Raw genomic sequence first — 19,361 nt, 5'->3', positions numbered from 1 at the left:
ATTTCAGCATAAAGAATCCGAGGCTCATGGAGGACATAAATGCATTAGTGTTTATCCTCCAACAATTAACACGCAGACATTTCCAATATGATCTATTTCCTCCGAGAGGCCACAATGAACGCCAGCTGGAGACGAGTTACAAAACACCTTAACACAGGTCCGCGCAATAAAAAAACAGATTAGGCAAATTGGCTTTTCTTATTTTTCCTCTGCTGAACGTTATGAAATTAGAGCACCTCAGACTGGAGTGACATGATTGTTTCCTTGTAATTATCGTATAAGCTGCTGTATGACTCAAAAAATATGATTCAGTTTGAACGAGGACTGGAGTTCTTACACTTATACCTCCATACGTTACACAGAAAGTGTCTCTGAGGGAAATTAAATGATTGTTTTAATGAGATATTTAACAAACAAATAACCTCAAATATGTTTTTTTAATGTTGTGGCTGTGTTATAAAACACAAATATAAAGACTTGCCCTTTTCATTAGCTTAGTACGTTTGATCTTTAACAACAGAAATGTTTCCTCTTTAGTTTAGAAATGCCAGGACAAATGTGTGATACTGTGGAGCTAAAATAAGCTCTATAACATTAAGCACAATTACCCTTAGGATTCACATAAAATCCATACCGCAGCATACTGAGAAGTTTGGTAAACACTATGTCCAACTCCAACAAACTGAAGAGACTTAATTCCACTGAAAAATTCTACAACCTTTTGTTGTAACTCTTTCAACATGTATGGATGACCGCTGCTAACCACTCTCCACCTCCCACACCCTCACATCTCCACTGGTCAGTGTTGTACTGACCTGCGTGGCCACAACTACATACATATAAGCTCTTTTTACGGGGCTGCAAGCAAAGATTATTTCAGAATAAGGCCACTGGCGGTCACATTTACATTTTATATGTTAGGCAGTTAGCTGATGCTCTTGGACAGAGCGACTAACAATGAGCAGAGTGAGCTTAAATTTCTGGACTGCCGACAGTAAAATCACAAAAACAAAGGATGCAGGAGTCCAAAGCCCCCTGATAACACACAGGACAGAAATTTCCTTGCCACAAGAATGATTTTGTGTAATAGAAAAGGTGAAGGAAAAAAGCTTCAGGGAGAAAAGTAGAGTTGTACCTAAAAACAACATATTCAAATACTCCAACTGTCTAACACTCCGGTAAAAATGCTGAGACACGTATTAGTATATATTTACATTTGCATACATTATTCGTCTTGTGCTTTTTGTCACCACCATGTTCACACTCTATAGGCACAGTATAGAAAAAACCCTTACAGCTTATGGTGCATAATTTTCATATTATATATGGTTCACATTCGCCCAGTCTGCTCAACTGACTTTGATTCATAGAATTTAATTTAAATGTATTCTAGTTTTCTTTACATTTTTTGAATACATTCATTTAGATATGAGTAGACAGTGAAATGAGCATTTTAAGCATAAGCATCTGTTCCCATTATGAAGTAAAAAAGTCACACTGTATGCAGTTGTGTTTGTATCTCAAACCCAAACGAAACAGTAAATGAAACACTGAAGAATTCAGTATTTATGAGGTTAAATCTTTTTGCTGATATGCAGTTAAAATGGATTTCAGTTTCAATCATTTTTTACTTTTAAGTATCAGATCAATCAACAGAAAATGAATTGGGAACTATAATGTAAATCTTTTTCGCACAAATGCCAACAATTCACTTGATTTACTTAATTATTTGTGAATATTTGCTGGTTTTCTATGAGAGTAAATGAAATATTTTTGGGTTTTGGACTCGGCAACAGACATAAAGCAATATGAAGACGTCAGCTTGGGCTTTTAGAAACTTGGAAATGGGATTTTTTTGGACTAAATTAACTGAATCATTGAGAATTGGCAGATAGCTGAACAAAATTAGCACAGGGTGCTGACATAACTTATAATATAGTACATATCAAAGTAAACCAAACTGGTTTTAAACCATCATTTGATATAAAAACAAAAAATACAAGATGTAAATAAGTACTTAAAAATAATTCCTTCTACGACTCCTCATTTTCTCACTTCTGAAATGAAGGCAGCAGTGCACTAGGGATGATTTTGTGTCTACACTATCATCATTTATGGTGAGTTAACCAACAGATCATTCTCCCCACAAACTTTTAAGTAACCTTGAGCAAGACACTGAGGTCCTCCTACCTGCTGAATCATTGCACATTGTTTGGTGGCTGCAGCTAAAATTAATGACATTACTGAGCTCTGAACCATGGCTAACTAGAACTCATATAACAATCACTGCTGTATGATACATTGATCTGCTGCTCTCTACATATAATGCTGCCAGTGTGAACACAGACAGACAACATCACTTAAAGAAGGTGTCAGTCTTAGTTTTTCTTTGAGTCAAATCGGTAGCTGGGTACATATGAGGGTGGTGGATTTTTCCTGGATGATGTTTGTGTGTTTGTGCATGTGTGTGAATGTGTGTAACTTAGCGCACCTGAATGTGAATCGAGGAAGGCTTGCGACTGACGGTGAGTCATCATCGCCATGGTGTTAAGCCTCCCGTTCCCGGGGGAACAGGGTTACCGTCTCGACACCACTGGGGATTTTTATTTTTACATTTGAAAAGCAAACCGAGGACCGGCTCCCAACAATCCTCCACTCCCTCTCTCTCTCTCGTCCTCCTCCATGACTGAGCTGAATCATACACACACACACTAACACTAACACACAAACACAGCAGACACCACACACATCTGCTCATTTCAGAGCACCACGTCCTTATCTATGTCTGTGTGATATTCAATATGTTTCAGATATCAAAACACGAACCTATGCAGATGAGATGAAGGGGACAATATCACAAACTCAATAACAGCCTCTGCTCTGTCATTTGCTGCTGTAGACCACATACTGCTGCTGTCTTGGTGTTTCTAACTTGGGTGAACAGAATGAAGTGTTGTTGTACTCATGCCTGTGCATTCAGTATGGAGCTGGAGCCAGGAGGCGGTTAGCTTAGCTTAGCATAAAGACTGGAAACAGGGGGAAACAGCTAGCCTGGCTCAAACTGTAATTCAAAAACATGACTACCAACATCTCTAAAGCTTAGTAATTAACATCTCTCTGGTTCAGCAGGGGTGGGCGATATGGCCCTAAAATTATGTCATGATATTTCAGGGTATTTTTGCAATAACAATATTCCTGACGATATGACAGATTATCAAAAAAACATATTTTATTCTTAGAACTGCAACAAAATAAGTGATAAAGTTTTACAGTATTCAGTACCAAAATAAATTAAAAAAAAATCTCATTTCTTTAGTTTGTAAACAACAACAGTAGCTCAGAGTGAGATTCAGATTCTGTATACAATATTAATAGTTCAACAAAAACTACTAAAATCTACCACAAATTACACATTTAAACAGCTCCCAAATACAAAAAATGTCCCCTGGGATCTATATATACGTAAATCAACAGGTGATTTCCTTCTTTTAGTAAAATCCTAAATGACTGAGTTGTTTTTTTCCACCTGGACCTTTAAGCTCTGCCATTTCTCCTCTAATCATCACACTGTAACCTGTGACAGGATGTTATGATTTTTGTTGAGCCGCGAGCGTCACGTAGGTTTACATTACAGAAGGCTTATGACAAAGTGACTTGACGACACCGACTCCCGTGTGCGCACAGCAAGAGGAGAGGTAGAGATGCTGTGCTGCTGCCAGAGGAGCCGCTGAATGAGTTCGCTCTGAGCAGTAAGTCACTAAAAGAGTCTGAGAAGTCCGGGGCTGTGCATAAAACATTCAGGACACCACAGTTTATTCCACACTCCTGAAGCTGCTCCTCTTTTTGGAACCACCGCGGAGTCATGAATAATTTTGCTCTTAACCATGCTTGTTGTTGCCATGGGTAACAGTGTGACGTCAATATGTCAACAAGTCGAAGTATCGTGGAGTATCACGATATGAATTTTTCATATTTTATACCAGTATTATCATGAACGAAAGTCCTGGGCGTGCAAAACTGACTTTAAAATGGCAAAAGACTGGGAAAAAAACACTAGAAACAGCTAGCCAGACTGTCTCTTAAGTTAAAACATATTCCTACGAACACCTCTAAAGCTTGGTCATTAACAATTTGTGGATTAGGAGGGTTATGTGGTGGAACTATTTCCTGACAAACACTTTTAACTGCACCTGACTTCTGTGCTCCCTCTAAAACACAATCATGATGTCATTTTTACATCTCTCTTAATGTTAATTAATGTGCTTAAGAAGTATTTTTAAACTTTGCACAGAGACAGGCTAGCTGTATCCTTTGCTTTCCAGTCTCTATACTAAGCTAAGCTAATTGCCTCTTGGCTCCAGTTTCATACTTAACTTACAGACATGAAAGAGTTATTAATCTTCCCATCTAACTCTCAGCAGCCCCACCTTATTAATTCCCATTTGAAAGTTTTCTTTCACTGATATCGTCAATATTCTTTAACACAGAAACAAGGGCATCTCCTTGATAACATGAGGATACTATAGGCTACCGTGGTGGCTTGCAGTTTTAATAATGTATATAGAGTTTCTAAGAAATCATCTTTTATTCTGTTACCAATAGTTAACCGTACAATATCAGTATCAAGGTATAAGGTAAAAAATAAAAAGCTATTTTATTTTCTCCATATCTCCGAGCCCTACGTGCAATTTGCTGACTTAAACCAAAATGACACAGAATTAAAAACTGACCTGATTTAAACTGCTAAATGTTATATTATGTTATCATCAACATTAGTATCACAATACGTTTTAAAGTATCTGATTGAATGTTTGTCACTGAAATGCTCCTTGGAAGATGTAGTTGACTTCTCCTCTTAGGTTTTCATGTATACACTGTTGCGCAATTGACTTTTTGCCTAAGAGTCAAATATATTGTAACACACCAGCTCTTTTGTTTTCTTATAATTCAACAATAGAGATTTGTGTCCATCCAAGCCTTAACATACTCACACTGCAAGTCACATTACACTGTCTATGCAGAAAATAAACACAGCTTTTACAACTTGTACCCTCCAACTCCTCAACTGTACAGAAAATAAAACATTTACAATACAGATATGGTATCAGGTTGTTCTGCACTCCTCTTGGTAAAGACTGCCAAGATAGTGACACACTTGTCATAAAGAACCGCCATTATGAGTGTGCACAAAAGCAGATGTTTTGTGAAGCGTTTCAATACAGATATACCCAATAATTTGCCTATTTTCAAGACTGTGGTTTACATTTACATCTTTATTTAAAAAGCACAGGCCACAATAGAGGCCCTGTGATGAAATTGTCAGAAAGAGGTTACCAGTAGTTACGTGTGATGTTGCACCAATGTTCAGCAATCACACACAGAGAAAAAACTATTGTTAGAAGAGGGAGAGATACCAATTTTCTCAGTGACAGCAGACGCAGTACAGCACCATGCAGAAATGTTTGACTCAGTTGTATAGATCTTTTCTTTTTAGGTTAACACTTTTTGTTTTGCTTCTTAGAGTTGTTCAAAAGGCATTTTGGGAAATGTGGGAAATCAATAACTTAAGTGGAAGTAGACAAAGCAGGTTGAAGCAAAGTGTAAATACCAAATAACATTTGCCCCCATTTCATCAAAAAATCAGTCTGAGGGATGATTGAACACCACAGATTGAGGTTTCTGAGTATGAGGGTTGTTTGTTTTTTCTAAAATTCAGCCCTGCTACATTATGGTGGTTTGTCCTTTTCAGCTACTAAACATCTGTGACAGTCTTATTGAGACACCAGCAACCCTAACACTGACAGACATGGGCATGTTACCAGGAGGTTGCCGGTTTAAGACCCTTTCAAGAAAGCGGGATGCCAGAATTTATGACATATAAACATACAATACAACAGAAATCTCCTCAGAACAGAATGTACGACAGATGCGTGGGAGGGCAGTGTGACTTCAATAGGAAGTGGAAAAAAAATAGATGCCTGGTGAAGGTTTTGTAGATTGAAACATCATAAACGCACAAACCAGCCATTGGACAGTTATTCCAATTAAACATAAAACACAGAAAATAAACTTACTTAAAGAATAATAAGTTTAAACTGAACTAAAAGACTAGTTTAGAATTAAATAACATAATTATGGCATTACTGGTGATTGGTGCAATATCAAAGGACTCTTACTGTATCTCTTTGGTCCATCTTCGAGGCAGAAGGAGAGCGTGAGAGTGGCGTCCTCCTCAAAAAACTCTGTAGCGAAGGCGTCCCACCACAAACTGTCACTTTCCTGTTAAAGGACAAAGAGAATACAACAGTTAGACATGAGCAGGGCTTCCTCAGGCTTAATCAACACCATGTTTTTCTAAAGAATAATTATCTTTCATTCATGAAATATCTTTAAAAATACAGAATATTCAGCATGTAAAAGCATGTCACTAAATGTATCTCTTTGTCCTCTGAAGGACCGTGGGTTATTTCAGTTTGGGTTATTATTTAATAACCCAGTGAATTTCCTTTATCCAGGTTGTTGCTCTTGTGCTGCTGCATTTTTTTTACATAAATTCAATATTGATTCATTCTGATAAGACAAAGATATTGTGACCATGCCGGCTTTTCTACAAGACAAGATAAAAAAAAGAACACTGGGGTTTTTTTTTTTTGGTATATGAAGTCAGCAGGGCAAGTATTCCCTTTATTGTACATTGGCTCGTTTGTTGCTTTTCATTAAAATGAATTTTATGAGCCTTTTTTTAAATTACCGTTTTTACATTTGAGTTTACCAAAGGGTTCAAGTACAAACTGTAAACCAGTCAAACACATTAGATGCATAAAACAAGTTATGACAGGGTCGTAAAAAGACATCACAACATGGAAGGATAAGAACAAAAGGCTAACAGCTACATGAAGGAATAAAAGGAATATAAAAATGAGTCTATAAATCAGGTTCAAAAAAGTGATCTCAATGCTGGCTGCTGGTCTAAGCCTCACATACAGGTCGATGTAAAGCCAAAGCCTGGTAACACCCTTTACTTTTCTTAAGCCTGGACTTTGGGAGAGCCCTGCCTGAGGCTCCTACAAGTCTGAATTACAAGGCGAGGTCCAACAGCTTTAAAATTCACTGCTGCTTCTACTTTCTACAGCAGGTGAGCTTTAACTTTCACCTTCAACGTTATATTCCTATCATTCCTATCATTATTATACATTATTATACATTGTCATATTTTATTTTATTTATTTCATTGTCTGTTTTAGTATCTTATTTATATCTTCATCTTTATCTCTTGTTTCCATTCATGCTGTATTTCCATTTCTACTTTGCACGGAGCATTGGAACAAAAACAATTTCCCCCCGGGGATTAATAAAGTATTCTGAATCTGAATCTGAATCTGAATTGCTATTATTATCATCATCATTATTTGTATGTTTTTACGGGTATTTGTCTTCATGTATCAAAAAATACAAGTGATTTACTTAAACTGTCAAATAATGCACACACTTGAATGCCATTATTGTGGTAGTATCATTAGTAGAAGTAATGGTAGTGGTAGTAGCAACCACAGTAGTAACCTAATAGCAAGGATAATAGGTACAGCAATAGTTGCAGTTAAAGTAACAGTAGTTTGGGCTGTAATTCCAGCAATACAGACACTTTTGGCACCTGTTGCAGTACTGGTTATATCGGTAGCAATAAAAATAGCAGCATTATTAGTTGTAGCTGTAGGATAGTAGGATAGGATAAGTATTAATACTAGTAGTAGTAGTAGTAGTAAACTTTTTGGTTGTAACCGTACTAGCATTAGGCTATTAGTGGCAGCTAAAGCAGAAGTGATAGTAACAATAGCAACAGTAACTGATGTTGTTGTATTTGTAGCTGTAGAGAAAACATCACAATAGTAACAATAGTAACAGTAATAATATTATTATTTTATTATTATTAGTAGTAGTAGTAGTAGTAGTATAGTAGTAATAGTAGTGGTGGTGGTTGCAACACTAGCATTAGGCTATTTAGTAGCAGCTTAGGTGGAAGTGGTAATAGTAACAATAGTAGTAGTAATTGCTGTAGTAGTACTAGACTTTTTGGTTGCTGCTTACTAGCAGTGTGCTATTGGTAGTGGCTAAAGCAGCAGTGATAATGGTAACAATAGAAATAGTAATTGCTGTAGTAGTAGTAGTAGTAGTAGTGGTGGTGGTGGTGGTGGTGGTCACACTAGTAGTAGTATTACTAGCTATAGAGAAACATCACAATAGTAACAACAATAATAGTTATTGCATATTTTATTATCTGTAGTAATAGTAGTAGTAGTAGTGATTGTAACACTAGCATTAGACTATTAGCAGCAGCTAAGTGGAAGAGGTTATAGTAACAATAGTGGTAGTAATTGCTGCTGTAGTAGTAGTAGTAGTAGTATTAGTAGTAGTAGTAGACATTTTGGTTGCAACTGTACCAGCAGTAGGCTATTAGTAGAGGCTAAAGCAGAAGTGGTAATGGTAATAATAGAAGTAGTAATTGCTATAGTGGTAGTGGTTAATACTAGCAGTAGCATTAGTAGCTGTAGACATCACATCACAATAGTAACAACAGCAATAGTAATAGTATATATTATTTTATTATTTGTATTAGTAGTAGTAGTAGTAGTAGTGGTTGTAACACTAGCATTAGGCTATAAGTAGCAGCTAAAATGGAGGTGGTACTAGAAAAAACAACAGTAGTATTTGCTGTAATAGTAGTAGTAGTGGCGATAACACTAAAAGTAGTATTAGTAGCTGTAGTATCAGCATTACAACAGTAACAATAGTGAAAGTAATTGTATATATTATCATTTTTTTATTCTTAGTAGTAATAGTAGTAGTGGTTGTAGCACTATCATTAGGCTATGAGTAGCAGCTAAAGTGGAGGTGGTAATAGAAACAACAGTAGTAGTAATTGCTGTAGTAGTAGTAGTAGTAGTAGTAGTGGTAACACTACAAGTAGTATTAGTAGCTGTAGTACCAGCATCACAACAGTAACAACAGTATATTGATTGTACATATTATTATTTTTTATTTGTAGTGGTGGTGGTAGTTGTAACACTAGCAGTAGGCTATTAGTACTTCAGGCATACTAGTAGTATGCCTGACTGTAAATTTAGAAGTGGTAATAATGGCAGTAGTTGTAGTACTCATGCTGATAGTTGTAAAGAGCAACAGAGGCAGCAGTAAAAGTAGACTCTGAGAGGAAACACATCAATGTAAATCTCTTTGCCCTGAAATGACCCTCCTAACAGCCGTTTACCCTTCTCCCCCTCCTTCCAAAAACCTCACATAATGTCGGCGGGGCGACCCCCTCTCCTCCCTCTCCCTTGCCCCTCCACCCACTGACGTTCGACTGATGCTAATTTCCTCCGACACGTTATGACAGATCACTACGTTTCATTCTGTGCAGGGCTGAGGGATGGCAAGCACTTTCCAGATGTTGACAATTAACGTTGTCACCATCGAGCAGTGTCAAGCCCAATAAGCAGCGACCAGGGCGCCTCGCAGGTCAACGTGTCTCAAACACCGCGAGTCTGTTGCAAAGAGGAAGGGATGTGGTCCTAAACCTGGACCTTCATCCTGCTGCTCAATCAATACGTGGTCATGAGTTAGCAGGGAGGTCTTTTGGATGCCAAACCAATCAGCTGAACTGTGAACTACAGACTGAACTGGGACTTTTAACAATTATGAGGCATTTTAGAAGATTTGTCCCTTCTAGAAAGATCACATGCAAATAAATTACGTATAAGTTTCCAAACATGTTTCAATTTTCATCCAAATATAATATTTTTATTCCAAAATTCTACCGAAAATAACACAGTTTGTCCAAATAAACATCACCCCAACAGATGATGCCTAAAAACTGTAACAAGATACAATATTTTTCCAGGATGGCTGCAACTAATGATCGTTTTCATCATTAATTAATCTTGTAACTGTCTTTTTGATAAGTTGTTTAAAATAGTTTGGTCTATAAAATGTCAAAAAAGTGGGAAAAATGCCAATCACAATTCCCCAGAGCCTAATAAGACATCTTCAAATTGCTTGTTAAAAACCCCAAATGTATTAGTTTAAATTTACAATCATGTGCAACAGCAAGAAGCAATGAGTCGTCACATTTGAGAAGCATAAGGCAGCAAATGTTTGGCATTTTTTCTTCATTAATTAACAATCAAAACTGTTATTTATAAAGTGGTAACACCCCTCTAATATTTGGAAAAAAATATCATTCTTATCATCTCAACCAGATTACTCTTAAAACTTCAGCACCAAAACACTGAGCCAAATGTGTCAATGGTGCAAGTTTCACCAAAAACTGGACAAACTGTGTCAAAAACATCATGTATTGTTATAAATGTTGACCAGTAATTATAGCGCCCCCATTAGGTCAATCACTGTAATTGTCCAAATGACAGAACAGTCACCCTCGCTGTACAACAAATGGATATGTGGAAACATGCCGGAGTATCTTTCTGAGTATGTGCATGTATCACTGGCCAGCTGTCCACTGGGAACGGACTGCATGAGCTGCCGTGTGTGTCTGTGTGTGTTTGACTAACTGTGTCATACTGTGAGAATCAGCAGGTGTGAACAGCCAGCATGTGTGTGGTGTCTGTTTCATATGAATACATCTATTTCAGAGGAGACTGACGGAGAAGAGTGACACACCAGGACAAAACAGACACAGACAGAAACAGACTTCAGTGCTACTCCGCATTCAGATCGAGTTCAACCCATAATCCAGCACCATGAGGGGGCGGGAGCTCCTGGGATTGACAGTCAAGTGAAGGGTGAACAACATGCTCTCTCTCTCTCTGCACACACACACACTCACACACAGACACAGAAGCTCTTTGCAATCTTACTCTGCAACTATGGATGGCCTTGTTCTGTAAAGCTAATTTCTATACTCTGCTCCTTGAACTAGTTTTAATGACAGAAAATATGACTAACATGGCACAGATATCAAAATAACTCCTCTGACAAATAGCATCTGTATTGGTATTAAATGATAACGCCGGCATTGTTCTATATCTTTTAGATTATCTACAAATCCCATCCAGGAGATCAAAACAAACAATCCGTCTCTCAATGGTGTCTGTTTGTTACTTTAACTTTAAAAACTCTTTAAAACATTTTAACTGTGGATTAATACCTATTTGGTGCTATCAAAAGCAGCATGACAGTGTATGTGAGATTTACTCATAATAACCTTCAGTGGCCATGTTGATCACAATAAAGCAACATGTTACCCAGTGCAACAGCGTGGATTGTTACGCTGCTCTCTAGGTGCCTTGTGTTTTTGCCAGAGCACTCTGAACTCCTCCAGATAAAAAAAAACTTCAAATGTCATATAAATCTCAAATAAAATGTACCTTCACCTCACTTATGTTAGTCACACTTTCCCTTATTTCGTCTAGACACTTCCGGTTATCAAAGCTAACCGAAGAAATGCTAATTGACCGGATGCAGCTATTAGCATTGAGCTAATGTAGCAGTTATGCTAGCGCGCACACACACCTGCTTTGAACTTACCACAATTACGACCAAACATGATATTACCACTCAATATCAAACACAATATGAAACGAAATACTGACAAACCTTGTGTCCTCATTTGCAAGGTGCCAAACAACCACAAAATAGACATTTTCCGATGTTTTTAGCTGTTATGCCTGCTACCGACATTATGTCTTCAAAATAAAAGCTCCAACCGTTATACCATAACTAAGGGAACAAATAGTAACATTAGCTTCACATAATAATTATGAAATTAATAAACATGAAACAGCAATTTACTTAAAAATGCTTGTCCAAAGTATAAGTTATTTACATGGGTTTTATTTCAATTTATTTATTTTTTAGGTTGGTTTGCAGGTAATGTTTATTAAGGGACTGTTCTTAACTTGTTAGAGGAGGGGAGTGGCTGGGGTGTGACTTCATTTTTTTTGTTTATTTGTTTGTTTGTTTTAACCTCCCCAAGCTACAAATATTTTTCCATGATCCGCCCTGAGTGACTGGGCGAAAATGCATGACTCTCTGTCCACCATAAATTATTAGATCAATTTTTAAAAACCTACGCTTTAACCGTTTGAAAGTTAAAAGTGTAAGACTAATTCCTGGAGTTGAAAAAAAGCCTTGGCTGTTCATGCTTGTGCTGCATGCTGGTTAGTTAGTTCAGACAGTTTATTTTTGGCAACAATTTAAATGAGACATGTAAAATAGCCTAAAGTGATTTTGATGAAATATCACGATTTTAAGCTTAGATGTGTTTTTGTGTTTTTCTGATGGAAGTGTATGTCCCACATAATGGCTTCAAGGACCCTTGGAAATCTGAAAATTCAACAATAATTTCTGTTTTTTACAGTTTCTGGCAAAAATAAATTGTGTAACTTTGAAGATTATACCTTCAAAGAAGAATATACCTTCTAACCCTGTTGGCGGGTTTGGAAGGCACATTATCTTTAACAATATGCAGTAAAATAAATACAAAATACAGTCATTTAAAGTTCTACAGTATGTCTCTCCCCTAGATTTTTTTGAAATGACTTTCCCTTTCTTGCACCACCCCCTCCTCTCTCATAAGTAATGAACAGTCTCTAAATACTGTAGCATAGGTTGTAGTAGGCTATCGTAGAATTTTGAGGTTCTTGGTCTTTAGTGTTTCCATCTTGTACGTCCACTATATTTTAGAGGTAAATATTGTAGTTCTTACTCCACTACATTTATCTATATTTGGCAAATTCAGATTTTTAAACAGGAGCATATGATCAGCTTCTAAAATAGGGCTAAATAATTATTCAAAACATTATCAAAACAGCAAAGGGCTAAAAGCAATAAATTACTTCCAGGAGCTGCAGTTTTTGATAAAGGGAAAATGTGTCAATACCAATATAAATGAAGCATCGTGGTGCTGCAGAGTTTCCCTGGCCTTGAACTTGAACTAGAGTATTTCTTTAGTGTGGTAGTACTACTTTTAACTTCTTGGTACATCCTCCACCACTGTCAATGGCACAGACATCAGGCTTTGAATACACAGCATTTGTTAATGGGACACATTTATTGTTGGTTTGCTGACAACAATGAAAACACAGAATACCACAAATTTCATCCTTAAAGTTCACCGGTAACATTTATTTTCTGGTGCCAAGCACAAAACAAGTATTCAACCTGAACTTTCCCTGCTGCTAAAACAGGTTAGAGGCTTTCATGAAAGGCGTGATCCACATTTTGACATAAACTGCCTGGATTTAGTGCTGGAGATAAATTCTTCGAGTGCTGTCATCCTGAGGGCTCCCATCACTCTGTTTTAAAGACTCTTCATTAAGCTTCCTCTTACAGTTTTAATGAAAAGTGTTTTACTTAAGCTCCCACTTCTCTTCTTTTACAGAATACTGTCTTCCTTAAAATCCCTGGTGTTCAGTTTTACAGAAGAGGGTTAGTTAACCTCCCCCTCATTCAGATTTAAACAATGTTTCACTCGCAGTGACTTCAAATATGATATCTTTATTAGCCTCACTTTTACTATTATTGTCACTTTTTCTCTGTGTGCCCTTCACACCCTGTTTTTAAGCATTTTCCCTCAAACTGAACCTTTTTACAAAATAATATCTTCAGCTCTTACTCAATATATTTCATTTTGGCAGGCTACTGATATTTGGCTCAGGCCTACAACCACCCAAAAAAGGGGGTGTATTTCACAAACAGCAGAGTTGACAGCAGGGTCCGACCGTATGATATGGTTTGTGTCTGTGTTAGAAATCTGAAAATAACAAGTACATTTCATGCCACATGCACAGCATTTAGTTTTACAACAATAAAACAAATGGCACTTGACAGTTTCATTGCTCTTCTGCAAATCAGTTATTTTGTAAATCAAATACACATTAAGTAGCTCGAGCTAATAAAGCTAAATGTTGCTCAAAACTTTCCATCACATGCAGGGAATGCTCCATTTAGAATCAGTAACCATTAATCCTGCAAACTGGAGCTTTTGGGCAGCTTTTGGCCAGTGTCTCGCCAAGTTGTAAAACGTGGCTGGCTGAGCTGCGGACCGGCAAGGTTTGGCTTGGATCTAAAGACAGAGGAGAAGCTGGATCCGAGCCAGACAGGCCGGAGAACAGCTAAAGCCTGGCTAGTGGACACAAGCCATATGAATCCTCTGGCTGAAGCTGAAGAAGCCGCACTGAAGGCTCATGGTGCTGTGGATGTCTTCGATTTCAATCCCTCGACTCTTGCAGAAAATGTTAGGAGCTCTACTTTTATCTAGAACTGGTTGCAGGTTATAAAATTGTAAATGAGGCATTTTTACTATGAAAAAAAGAAGTCCTTGAATATCCTATCAGACTTTTTTGTCTAACTCTCTTTGTATCCAGCTCCCTCTCTCTGTCTCTCTGCAGCTGCTCACTGACAGACAACGTCCTGCCTTCATTTACGCCCGCGGACTCTCTGACGAACCACGTGGCGTGACGATGTTTGTTGTCAAATGCTACAAATCAGGCCGACTCTGAGGGACCCGAGGTGAACAGACACGGTCGCGGCCGTGACGGCCATCAGCCGATAAGGCTCTATTGATTCAAACGGATCGCACCCCATCTGAGGGGGATTTATCAATGTGTCAATTGCCCACTAGCCAACCACAAATCACCAGTGCTGGCCAGGCCCCAGGGATTTACAGGAAATCCAGAGGATTGGAGGGACAGCATAGGGAGGATCCTCAGTAAATAGCAACAGAGCTGAGGGTTAAGTCCTCGCATATAGAAATGTCCATACAGGATGGATAGGCAGATGACAGAGTGTGGCTACTGAAAACACAAAGAGGAGTTTTACCGTGTGTAAAGACACACAACAGCTCTTTGTACTGTACACTCACATCCATACACAAATATACTAATGCATATGTACTCATGCTGTACGCACAGTACATACATCTTTATTTACCTCATAGATATTGTGTGCATTCACACTTCACACAGCCACATAAAAGAAGCACAGTCTCCCTCTCTCACTCGATCTTTTCTAACAGTCCATAAACCACTAATGTCTCTATGTTTTACATGAACCATTTTTTCCAAGTAAGCTTTTGTTAGTCTGTATTTTTTCTTTTTCCACCGTTGCTTCCAGCCTCTTGTGGCAGAAAAGCCTCCAAGAGTGTAGGCGTGTCTGGGGCCTGACCTTGGAGAATTACCAATGTCTGAAACCCCATTCAGCTCCTGAATAGCATGTAGCCCTGCCGACTGGTGGGCCAAAGAAGTTTTACTGTTGTCAAAGATTCAAACAGCTTCAGGTTATGGGGGAGCATAACGACTTAACAGAAGCAAAGACTCTTTAAATGTTTCGAAAGGATCTTTAGCAAGGTGGCTTTTTGTTTGATTGTTTGGTGAAGGCCATTGACAGATAAAACATCTTTAACAGAAGTCATATAAAAGTGAATAAATTTTAGAGCAAGTCAAACTTCTTATGCTTCTTCAGTGAGTATCTTCTTTGTTGTTGCAGCACCCTGACAACTGGAATTTCCATGATAAATGTATTCACATCTTTAGAGTGAATCTGAAAAGCTTATTCGAATTTTAATACAAATAAGAGAATATTGAAAATGTTTTGGTATTTAATTCAGTTTCTAAAACATTACTTGATTCATAGACAAGTCCATCGACAGCAATTTTGATAAATGATCATTTAGGTTATTTAACAAGCGAAAAGTCATTGTTTCAAATGTGAGGATTTAATACTTTTGCTGCAGTTTGATGACGCCTACTTGGAAATAAACAGATCAAACAAATAATCAGTTACTTTTAAGGTCCAGTGTGTCAGGCTGTTATCATGCATGGATCGAACGTATACCTGTGAAAAGTAATTAACCACAATTCGTACATTATGATGAGCCAGTAATTTGTGTATTTCCAACAGGCTGCGAACACATAACGGAAGTAAAGAAGTAATATAAAGATCTAAAGTCCATGTAAGGAGGCAGGTTCGGGCAGTGGATGAGTCAAACAAACACAGGACTTTCCTCTGGGAGACCCCTATTTGGAGCAGTGTGAAACCAAGTAAACTCTGAATTACTTTAATGTACGTTGTCACTATGTTTCTTTTCTTTAATCTAACCTAGAGACCTTTACTTGGCTAAACCAAACCTACGTATCTTTATGTTAAAGGCGCTGTATGTAAGAATGTGGCCAAAACGGTTACTGCACTCAAATTCAAAATACTGCTGCGAGTCGTGTCCGCACCCCCTCCCCTAAAGATTCGAGGTTGCTGGACAGCGGCACGCTGCAGACTGATATGTTTGCCCACGGGCGGCTGCTGTGGCAGGGCTGCGTCGCCGCGTCCTTGATCTTCAGTTTTCCAGCGGACCGTTCGAGCAAGTCCAGCTTCTCTGCTGCTAACGCTGCTGCCGGGATACAGCTGAGGAGACTGCTAATGCTATGTACTGGGACACTGCTAATGCTACTTGCCGTGCTGCTTGCCGTGCTGCTGTAGCTCAACTGATGCTGAGACTCTACTGACTGCGTGACTGGTAGACGGCAGTGGGTGGCGCAACAGGCCAAAACACAAATTCAAAACATAAACATGATTTGCGGACCGTAAAAAATTTTTTTAAATGCAAATATTCTGGCTGTACTATTGTTGTCGGTGAGATCAGTATGTTATATGAACATTATTCCTTAGTCTATGTGACATATTAGGAGGATTTTATGACTATTTGCTTTAGATTTCTTACATATAGCTCCTTTAAGTATGTGACTTTACATTAAGTACGTAACTTTATGTTAAGAACATAACATGATGATGCCCAACTATGTTCCTCTTCCTAAACCTAACCTATGTAAGTTTATGTTAAGTAAGTAACTTTACATTAAGTACATAACTTTATATTAAGTACGTAACATGATGACACACTTAACCTAACCAACATAACTCGGTTAAGTATGTGACTTTACATTTCAGACCTAAGTGAACGTTTAGAATGTAACAAGCTGACGCTTAAGTTAAGAGCGTAAATTTATGCTAAGCACGTAACTTTATGTTAAGTACGTACATTTAGTATGTAACTTTATGTTAAGAATGTAACAAGATGATGCCCAACTATGTTTCTCTTTCTAAATCTAATCTGTGGACCTTTATGTTAGATATGTAACTTTACGTTAAGTAGGTAACATCATGACACTCCAGCACGTTTCTTTTTATAAACCACACAACAACTTTATGTTAAGTATGTAACTTTATGCTAAGCATGTAACTTTATGTTAAGTACGTAACTTGATGTTAAAAATGTAACAAGATGATGCCCAACCATGTTTCTCTTGCTAAACCTAAACAACATAACTTTATGTTAAGTACATATCTTAACATTACGTTTGTAACTACATTAAGTACGTATAATGACGACGTCCAACCACATTTCTTTTCCCTAGACCTAACCAACGTAACTTTACATGCGTAAACCTAGCCTACATAACTTTACATTAAGTTTGTTAAGTACATAATTTCACGCTAAGTATGTAATGTAATGTTTGTGGGGCACTAATTTGTTAAATGTCAAATGAACCGTAGTATACGCATTTTTGTAAGAAACTGTAAGAACTATTGTATGAGGATACATTGAGTGTGGAGGATTTAGTGGCACCTAGTGGTGAGGTTGCAGACTGCAACCAACAGCAACCTCTCCAATGTGCCAAGCATGTCAGAAAACTGTAGTGGTCAAAGGGAAAACGTGAATGGCCCTATCTAGAGAGATGTTTGGTTTGTCTATTCTGGGCTACTGTAGAAACAACATGGCAGACTTGGTGGAGAGGAGTCTGCTAAGGTAATGAAAACAAAATGATTTTCAATTCTTATTTTTGGATGATTATAAACTGTTGAAAACATAGTTGTTGATATTAGATACCATTTCTGCCAATAGATGTCTCTGAATCCTACACACTGGAACTTAAGAAATAAATAAATAAATAATATAAAAAAGATAATGAAAATGAGTGTTTTTTCATCAATGCAGTATGAATTGTGCACAAAATAAATCCCCAGACACAGTGGTCCCAGGAACAAAACTTAACCACACATGCAGGCACTGTTTCTATTAAGGTGTCCTTAGCATGACGAAGTACAAGAGCCACTCCTTTGGACTACATGGACAACACCACTTTAATCACGCCAGAGTCAGTGCACACTAATGTTTGATATCAGCGCAGGTTTATCCTCTTGGGTCTTAAGTGTTTTTTCATATAATGCAACCTTACATGTTGCTGCATTTGGCCACCTTACAGCCACCAGCCAAGCATTATGCAAATGAGGAGAAATGAATGCAGCAGGAGGGGGAAAAAGTCATTGCCCTTGAACAGCCGCTGCACTCTCACCAGGAATGAACTTTCTAATATAAATGAAGTCAGTGAAGAAGTTCCCACGTTTAATTGCATGTCTGCCAATTTGTTTAGGCACCGGTCCCACTCTCACTCTTTCCTTAGTGTCAGAAGTTACGAGCAGTGGTCAGGAACCACTGTTGGTGTTAGAATATAGATTTGAGGTTGAGGTTAATACACAGGAGTCGTTTGTCCGTTTTAATGTAGGAAACATGCGTGAAGAGGAGCTGCTGCAATGACTGTAGGATGCACTCTGCACTACTGGCTTTCACCCAGAGGGTTGCAGGATTGATCCCCTCAACAGCAATAATATCACTATCCTGCTGAAGTGTCCTTTATCAAGACACACAGTGACTGACTGAAAGCATCAGACAACTTCCTAAAAATGAATATCTGCACAACTCTATGTTCAAAACAGCACTTTTTTTGATTGTGACCCATTAAGAAGATAATTAACTCACTGTTTCTGTGAGGTGTGAGCATTTTAAGCAAGCATAAAGTGATTTTCAGATTGTTTATGCTGAATAATTCCAGTAGCAAAATATATATCATACTTTACAAGAAAAGAAAACATAAATTTCTTTTTTTTTGTTTTTAAATACAAACAGACGTAATTTCATGTAGCTGAATAATATTATGATCTTCTTTTCCCAACTTATTAATCATCTGGTGACCCCTCAGATTTATCTTGTGACCTTGACCTCCAGTTTGTCAAACACTGGATTAGAGGATTTGCAGCTTTTCTCTGTTTTATGTGATTGTAAATTCAATATCTTTGGGTTTTGGACTGTTAGACAGACAAAACAGGGCTATTTGAAGATATAACTTTGTACTCTGGCATTTTACACATTAAACGAGTAATCAAAATAAAAATCACACAATCATTAGTTCCAGCTCGACACATAATAAAAAATTAAAAAAAGAAAGAAAGTGAAATGCGCACAGGTTCGATAAACACCCGAGCAGCTTAAAAAGCGTCTCACCTCAGTGAAGACA

At 37.8% G+C, this 19,361-nt stretch overlaps 1 protein-coding gene across 4 annotated transcripts in view; it reads right to left on the bottom strand.

Annotated features, from left to right (window-relative positions):
- The window catches only part of ldb2a (LIM domain binding 2a), a 130,386-nt gene that overhangs the window by 88,563 nt on the left and 22,462 nt on the right, over window positions 1–19,361 (bottom strand). For all 4 annotated transcript variants that reach the window (XM_033633325.2, XM_033633326.2, XM_078169523.1 and 1 more), the window contains exon 2: window positions 6,177–6,279. In XM_033633325.2, coding sequence (XP_033489216.1) covers window positions 6,177–6,279 — 103 coding nt within the window. The remainder of the gene's footprint in view (window positions 1–6,176; window positions 6,280–19,361) is intronic.

This window comes from Epinephelus lanceolatus, chromosome 7, assembly GCF_041903045.1.
Source record: "Epinephelus lanceolatus isolate andai-2023 chromosome 7, ASM4190304v1, whole genome shotgun sequence".
Taxonomy (NCBI): Eukaryota; Metazoa; Chordata; class Actinopteri; order Perciformes; family Serranidae; genus Epinephelus; species Epinephelus lanceolatus.
Note: the sequence above shows the minus strand (reverse complement) of the source record. Positions and strands in the feature narration are given on the sequence as shown.